We start from the raw sequence: 8,077 nt of genomic DNA, 5'->3' as shown, positions 1-8,077 counted from the left end.
CCATAAGTGGTCCCTAAGTGGTCCCCCTTAGCAGAAGGGGCAGCAGCTCTGATGCAGATGGGTTATGCAGAGCCCGCAAGCTCCGCGCCCTTGTCCTACCCTGGACTCATGGAAAAGGGGGCGGAGAGGAGGAGAAAGGGGCGGAGGTCACCCTCAGCCTCCAGCCCGCCCTGTCTGCGGCAGCTGTAGGCTGCCTAGGAGCGGGGGAGTCGGAGCACATCCTGCGGGTCCGGAGCTTGGAGAGGGCGCGGAGCACCAAGCGCAGAGACTCCCATCCCGGCGAGTCCGGTCCTGCGCCCGGCACGCGGCGCTCCTGAAACCCGTGGCCGCGGCAGAGCTGAGCCGGGAGCGCAATGTGGCACCGAACGTGGGCTCGCACTGCGGCCGGGATGAGACCCCTCTCTGCTGCCGGGAACGCCAAGGTAAAACTGCCTCTCTGGCCGCTGTGTTTCCCCCACTTCAGCCTTGTCGTCCCACTTTGCGCAGCCAAGCGCTTGGTCCGTACTTTATTTAGCCTGCGCTTGGCAAGTTTAGATCAGGTGCCTGCATCTGGGAAGACCAGCAGAGAAAGGGACGCGGTTGACTCGTTCAGATCTTAGCCTGGCTCTTGGGGACCGGGAAGAAAGGATCTGAGAGGCTCACCCACAAAAGGATCACCCTACTTCCAACCCCCCCATTCCTCCGTTTTCTTTCTCACCGGGTGTTTCCCTGCCGGCCGCAGCTGAGCCAAGCACAGACCTTTGGCGCCCCCAGGGGTGCAAGGGAATCCAGCCCGTGGACGTTTGTGTAACAGCAAAAAGTTTCAGCAAGTTGGGAGGTTTGGGGAGAGGATGTTGCAAGCCCAGGCGCTGTGGTGGAGTAGAGAGCAGCCTAAGTCCAATGAGAGTCGTGTTGGGTAAGACCTGGCGAGAGGCGGCGCCCTCGGGAGCCCAGGCGTTCCCCTCTGGGACGGGTCCCAGAAAAAAAAAAAAAAAGGCTGGCTCCAGAATTTCCAGCTTTCCGGAAAATTGCTCGGGGGAACGCCAAGCGAAATAGCTTGGGGCTGGGTGGCTGTGGTGGCTATCGAGTGGCTGTGACTCAGGGCTTAACCTACTATGAATGAGAGACAAACAAGTGCTTTACCTTTAGTATTGCTACCCTGGAGGTGTCAAAACCCGCAGCAGATCCGACAGGCACTGCATGGGGAGAGCTGCCTGGCCCACTGCCCACCACCTGCCGGGATTCCTGCCAGGAGCCAGAAATGCTGGCAGCATGGTAGCTGAACCAGAAACTTGCTTAGAGACCCACCACTCTGTCTTTTCCGGGCACTACTGATGGATGTAGGTTTGCTGTGACTATCCCCCATGCAATTCTTCAGGGAAGCTCCATATAGCGACAGGGAAACTGCTGGTTCATTTTATCCCTTCCCAAAGTTTGAAGACAATTGTTAGTTGTTTTGTATGTTTGACAGACATGTAGTTCATCTATTAAAAGATCTGTAGTGCATGTGTGTGTGTGTGTGTGTGTGTGTCTGTCTGTGTGTGATGTTCATCTTTCCCCTTCCCCTGAAAAGACCCTTGTAAAGTTATCTAGTTATTTAAATAAAACTTAGGCTTTAGAAAACTTTATTGGGTCTAAGTCATGTTGTAATGATTTGGTTACAATGTACCAGTGGCCAGTGAAATGTCAGGAGATTTGAGAGGTGATGGTTTGCAGAGGAGCAACAGGTTCAACAGGGATCCCCAAATCAGTAGCTTCTTCATCTTAATAGTAAACAAAGGAACCACAGGCAGATGCATGCTGCTGTCTTCAGTGTGAGTCAATCTTTCTTATGATGGGCCAGATGATTCTGATTCTCAGTGCAGGTGCTTCAATGTTACATGTCAGCTGAGCTGTTCCACGTGCTCATAACCCCTCTTTCTTTATGACACAGATGTCGGGACCGCAAGCCTGCACTGTTCTGAGAGGAAGATGACTTGAGTGACTGGCTTTTACCTCCACAACAATGTCCATGAACAGTTCCAAACAGCCAGTGTCTCCTGCAGCTGGGCTCCTTTCGAATACAACTTGCCAAACTGAAAACCGGCTTTCAGTATGTTTTTCAATAATCTTTATGACAGTGGGAATCGTATCAAACAGTCTTGCCATTGCTATTCTTGTGAAGGCATATCAGAGATTTAGACAGAAATCCAAGGCATCGTTTCTGCTTTTGGCTAGTGGTCTAGTAATCACTGACTTCTTTGGCCACCTCGTCAATGGAACTATAGCAGTATATGTCTATGCTTCTGATAAAGACTGGATCCGTTTTGACCAATCAAACATCCTTTGCAGTATTTTCGGTATTTGCATGGTATTCTCTGGTCTATGCCCACTTTTACTTGGCAGTGTAATGGCCATTGAGCGTTGCATTGGAGTTACCAAACCAATCTTTCATTCTACAAAAATAACATCTAAACATGTAAAAATGGTGTTGAGTGGCGTGTGCTTATTTGCTATTTTCATAGCTCTGCTTCCCATCCTTGGGCATCAAGACTATAAAATCCAAGCATCGAGGACCTGGTGTTTCTACGAAACTGAGCATATCAAAGACTGGGAAGATAGATTTTATCTTCTACTTTTTTCCTTTCTGGGGCTCTTAGCCCTTGCTGTCTCATTTTTGTGCAATGCTGTCACAGGAATTACACTCTTAAGAGTTAAATTTAAAAGTCAACAGCACAGACAAGGCAGGTCTCATCATTTGGAAATGGTCATCCAGCTCCTGGCTATAATGTGTGTTTCCTGCATTTGCTGGAGTCCGTTTCTGGTAAGAGTCTAATGGTTAGACAATTTCTGATATCTTTTACTTTTCAGTATTCAAGGAAAGGTTTGTATTTTTTTTTCAGTTGTTAGTCATTGGAAACACAGATCATTCATTTAAATGCTGGAGTTTTCTCCCACTTAAAACTCATTTCAACAGTCAGTCTTTGTTCAGAATTCAGGTACTTATGTCTCTATTGCCTCATCAGTACTGAGTTAAAAAGCAATGACTTCCTAAACACTTCTAACACCATAGAAGTGCTTGCAATGGAGTACAGAGAGATATTAACAGAAATAGTATTTTAATATAGTGACTGTAATTAGTTTTTAAAATATGAAAAAACTACTCAATTTATAAGCAAGACTTAATAGTTATTGGTTCTTCTAAGTACAAACAATCCTGTTTCATCCTGTGGAGAAAGGTGGTAAATTGAGATAGTTGTTCAGGTTAACTCTGAATAGATCTGGTAAAGAAAGTAATAATCCACTCACCTAGGAAAAATGACAATACTATTAGGAGAAAGGCAAGAAGAGCCAGAAAAGCTCCCCTATAAATTAGAAAATCTAGTATTCACTGTGTTTGACAGCCTGGTAATTTTATCCAGAAATAAAAGTTAAGGAATTCACAGCAAACATAACAGAAGCAAGTATAAGTTGTTCATATTGCTTTTCAGGTAGAAGACATAATATACTTATGATTGATAAGTGTAAATCTCAACATTTTGCTCAATGATGGAAAGCATGACAACTACAAATGAAAAAGAAAATATCCTTCTGTACATAGCTACTAAGAAGAGCAAGATTATTTTTATTCCCTTTTCTATACCAATAGGAAAGTGGGATAATATTCACACAGTTGCTATATAGATTGAGGTGAAACTAAGAAGCAAGACAAAAGTTGACATTACAGAAGACTGTGGCCATAACTGCATGCTAAAATGAAGGTTGTTATTATTAATACACTTTTTCTAGGCCCTCAACAGCTCCATTGTATGAGAACTAAATTTCCGGTAGAATTTTAATCAATAATCTCGATACAAAGAAAATTATGTGAGAAATGCTGTTATAGACAACTTCAATTAAGAGTGGATTCTATTTCACAAAAGGACTTCCAAGTTTTAATATTCCTGTATTTCTATTTAAATTATTTGATCATATCTATTCGTTATTTGAATGAAGTTTTGATAGTTTCTTATTTAAATTTTTAAATCACATTTATGAATTGGTCTCAGGAACCTAATCGAGGGGAGGCTAGTCTGGGTCTGTCAATAGCAATAAACACTGTGAGTCCTGCTTAGTGTCAATTTAGGACACTTTAGGAGGGCCGCCTAAGTGGTCTATTCTGTGGTTATTAGGTATAACTATTTGAATGGCAGAAATCAGTGCTGTCAACATTGGGAATAATTACAGTACTCATTCTCTTACAGTTTAATTTATGCAAAAAATTTGACTTAAAAGAGAATTTCCGTTTTCTCTTTTTTCTTAAACTTTGAAATAGAGTTGCTTTTCAAAATGAGTAAATCTGAATAGAATTAAGAGATTGGAAAGGGAATATGAAGATGGTGAGAAAAAAGGAGGTTGAAACTTTAATTTTAATTAAGGTCTTAGCTCTGTAGAAAATCTTAAAACAATGAAATAATGAACTAATTAATCTGAAAAATTGAAAAATTGAGGTATTCTCACTGGTGCTTTAGTTTTAGTTAGTCCTAAATCTTTGGTTCCTTACTCTAGATTTGAGTAAGAAAATAAAATAAGAAAATATTATATTTTATTATAAAATATAATAAATAGAATATCTTCTGAGGTTTATTTTAACTCTGAGCTATAAATACTAGAATGCTTTATCAGTGTGAAAATTTTCTCTTAGAAGTGCAGTATATTGCAGATATTCTTAGATGTACTGATACTTTCAGTTGTTCCAAACATTTACATTCTTAGGTTTTTTTTTTGTGTGTGTGATGCATTGATGACTAATCCTGGCTAAAAAATTTCTAACTGGTCTGGATATAAGTATCTTAGACACATTATAGGTAAAGGTAAGGTAAAGGCCCTCCCATTGATCATCGATTTGCTCGAGCGGGCCCAGTAACTTCTCCATTGGAGACTTTGTTGTTACTGTGTTTGGCATATCGAATACGTCACGGGGAGCTTGCCAGATTCTGCCGTGCGGGCGAGATACTCTCGGTAGCTTGCCGGGCTCTCCGAGAGGGGCAGAGGAATCGAACTCGGGTCGGTCATGTTGGCTGCGTGCAAGGCAAACGCCCTACCGCTGTGTTATCTCTCCAGCCAGACACATTATATTAAAGTTAAATAGAACCCCAGTAAAATAGTCAGACTTGGGAATACCAAAAAAAAAATACTGTAATGGAAATATACCACCTGCCCCCATAAATCCCTAGGAAGAATTGCAGAGATGCTAACCGCTGAGCCATCATGGTCCTAAAACACCCAATTTTTTTTATAAGCTTCTTATTTTTAAATGTATGTGAAACCAAGTTTCTTGATCCCCATAGATGTGCTATAGTAGTGACAACATCCAGGTCAGGGCCTTACTTTGAAACATAGGCCTTTTCTCAATGATTGGTTAAGTTTGAATGGTTGAATTTATAATTTGAGTGAACAGCTGCAGACAGTCCTTGGTCTGTGTTCAGCATCATCTTCAAGACTCAATCTCAAAAGTATAGATACAAATAAATATAAGAAAAGAAGAAAATGAATAATGCAGATGATGGTGTTTTTGCCTGACAAGATGTATTGCCTCAAAGCACATTGCCTAAAACATAAAAATATAATAGAGGCATACTTTTGAAAAACAATTTAAATTTGTAGCTGAAGACAATGGGGATATTGTATTAGTTTGAATGTTTATATTTTAACCAATACAATTGGTAAGATAACTATTGCTTTTTTAAAAAAAATTTTCTCATTTAAATTATGTTAAGTAGTTTTAGGTTTACAGGAAAATGAGTTGAAAAAGTTCAAATATATCTTCTGAGGGGCTAGAGTGATACTACAGCTGGGAGGGCTCTTGCCTTGCACTGACTGACCTGAGTTCAATCCCTGGCACCCCATGTGACCCCCCAGCACCCAGGGGTGATCCCTGAGCCCAGAGACAGGAATAAGTCCTGAAAATTGTCAAGTGTGGCCCCCCAAATAAACCTTTTCACATCTACTTAGCCCTAACTTTATCCATCATCTATTCTTACTCTCTTTTTGTTTTATTTTGTTTTTTGTTTGGGGTTACATCCAATGGTGTGGTAAGCCAAGCACCTCACCTGCTGTACTCTCTTTCCAGACTCCTTACTGTAAACATTGTGTGTTGATGTGGTATATTTGTTACAGTTTATTGACAAATACAGATATGCTATTAACTAAAAGATTTAGTTTACACTAAGGTTTTCTCTTTCTGTCAGGAATTGTGTGATCTTTGATAAATACTGACAAAGTCCCTTTTATAGTCTTATACAGAAAGGTTTCACTGCCTTAAAATATCTTTATTTTCCCTTCAATTTAATGTGATTTGTAGTCTTGAAGGGGAAAATGTGTATATTTAGAAATATAACATAATTGTAATTTCAAAATATAATTAAAAATTTTTTAAAATTTAAAAATATCTAGGCTTTATAGTTTCAAACATGATTAACTCAGTAACTTAATTTCATTCCCAACTATAAAATACAGGAAGCTACAATTGGCACTTACTGGTTTGTAAAATTCCATTTAGCTCAAGCAATACAAAAATCTTTGTGAATCAAATGAAATTTATAAGATGAGTAACCTAACTCAGTTATTTTCCCTAAATCTTGAAATTCTAGATATTTTTAGAGGGCGGGGGAGATATTTTACAGCAACATTTTATAATATTATGTTTTTGTCCTTCTACAAATCATTCCTTTTAATGTTCCATTTCTAGCATGTGTAACCCTAAAAGGAATTTAGTATTATTGCTGCGCTTATTTCACCAATTTGGCAGAGCAATAAATACTTGTTGACTGGTTGACTGTAACTTAAGTGGTTTGAATGTCAAGAGATTGCAAATGATTGACCAGAATGTGGATTCGGAGTCTTGTAGGTAAGAGTTAATTAAGCCAATACGGAAAACATATGGTAATTTTTAATCTGTTCCCTAAACCAGCAACGGTAGATTTAGACACTATTCAATGTTAGCAATTTTTAATTAGAAGATCATACATTTATTTACTTTCTCTCCTGTGATAGAAAATCATTTTGAGTTGGGAAAAAAGTATAAAATATGTGAAGGGCAAAATGGTTTCTTATGTAGATGAGTTTAACTAAGAAATATTTTTTCTTGCATATGTAGACTTCAAATTCAATTTTGCTAATTTTCTTACTTATGCCAGTTTTTCTAGTCAATCTTGTTAACTGTTAGGCCATTAAAACATTTGTCAGATAAAAATCAAAGAACTGGATTGTTAACTGAACTTTTACCAAACTGCTAGAGAGACTGGCATCATTATAACCTGGGTTTAGAGGACTATGGAAAATGAAGGAGTGAAATAACACTATAGAACATTTTAGCTACTAGGGAATATTGTTTTCTTTGAAAGGTTGGCCATTATTAGCATATTTTAAAATTGTGCAATGGAAATTGTTATGCAACTTATGCACTTACCTCAATTCCAAGAAAAATGGTGAAGGGGACTGGAGTAATAGTACAGAGGGTAGAAAATTTGCCTTGTACCAACAGTCCTGTGTTCAATCTCTGGCATCCCATATGGTTCCCCTAGCACTATCAAGAGTAATTCCTGAGTGCAGAAACAGGAGTAAGCCCTGAGCACCACCAGATGTGGCCCAAAAAACTAGGGGAAAAAAATGGTGAATGGATGTACATTTGTAAGTTTTAAGTGAAAAAATTCTAGAAAATTTAATATGAATGCACAAATTCACATACCATACACATATGATAATATATAAATATATAAATGTGTCATGTAAAATGTGTACATGTAAGTTATTTCTAATACAAAAAAATAAAATAATTCAACATTGAAATTGGTTGTACCAGATTAAAGAATTTTTATATTCATTCTAATTTCATTCAAAATATTGAAGGAAAAAAATGGGTCCTTTACAGTTTTATATCAAATACTGGAAAGGAGGTCTTTTGGCATAATATTGAATTTCTGCTGAAGTTAGTAATGATATTGTCATACATTTTTAAAGCTGGTTTCCTTTGTAAACTGGACGTGTTCCCTCATTTGGACCATGGAAGCAGGAGCAATGTTGTAGGACTAAGGGACTGACGATATCTGTATTCTTCTATGAAACCTTTACACAATTC

At 38.9% G+C, this 8,077-nt stretch overlaps 1 protein-coding gene across 2 annotated transcripts in view; it reads left to right on the top strand.

Moving 5' to 3' along the window:
• Nucleotides 1-210: 210 nt before the first annotated feature.
• PTGFR (prostaglandin F receptor) overlaps nt 211-8,077 on the top strand; it is a 48,878-nt gene continuing 41,011 nt past the window's right edge. Inside the window, exons 1-3 of one of the 2 annotated variants that reach the window (XM_056123741.1) lie at nt 211-422; nt 1,913-2,782; nt 3,450-3,543. In XM_056123741.1, the coding sequence (XP_055979716.1) occupies nt 1,985-2,782; nt 3,450-3,473 (822 nt within the window). In that variant the 5' untranslated portion in view covers nt 211-422; nt 1,913-1,984 and the 3' untranslated portion in view covers nt 3,474-3,543. Of the gene's footprint in view, nt 423-1,912; nt 2,783-3,449; nt 3,544-8,077 lie in introns of those variants that run through there. The other variant, XM_056123740.1, reaches the window with a different exon arrangement.

This window comes from Sorex fumeus, unplaced genomic scaffold (assembly GCF_029834395.1).
Source record: "Sorex fumeus unplaced genomic scaffold, SorFum_2.1 ptg000047l, whole genome shotgun sequence".
NCBI lineage: Eukaryota > Metazoa > Chordata > Mammalia > Eulipotyphla > Soricidae > Sorex > Sorex fumeus.
Note: the sequence above shows the minus strand (reverse complement) of the source record. Positions and strands in the feature narration are given on the sequence as shown.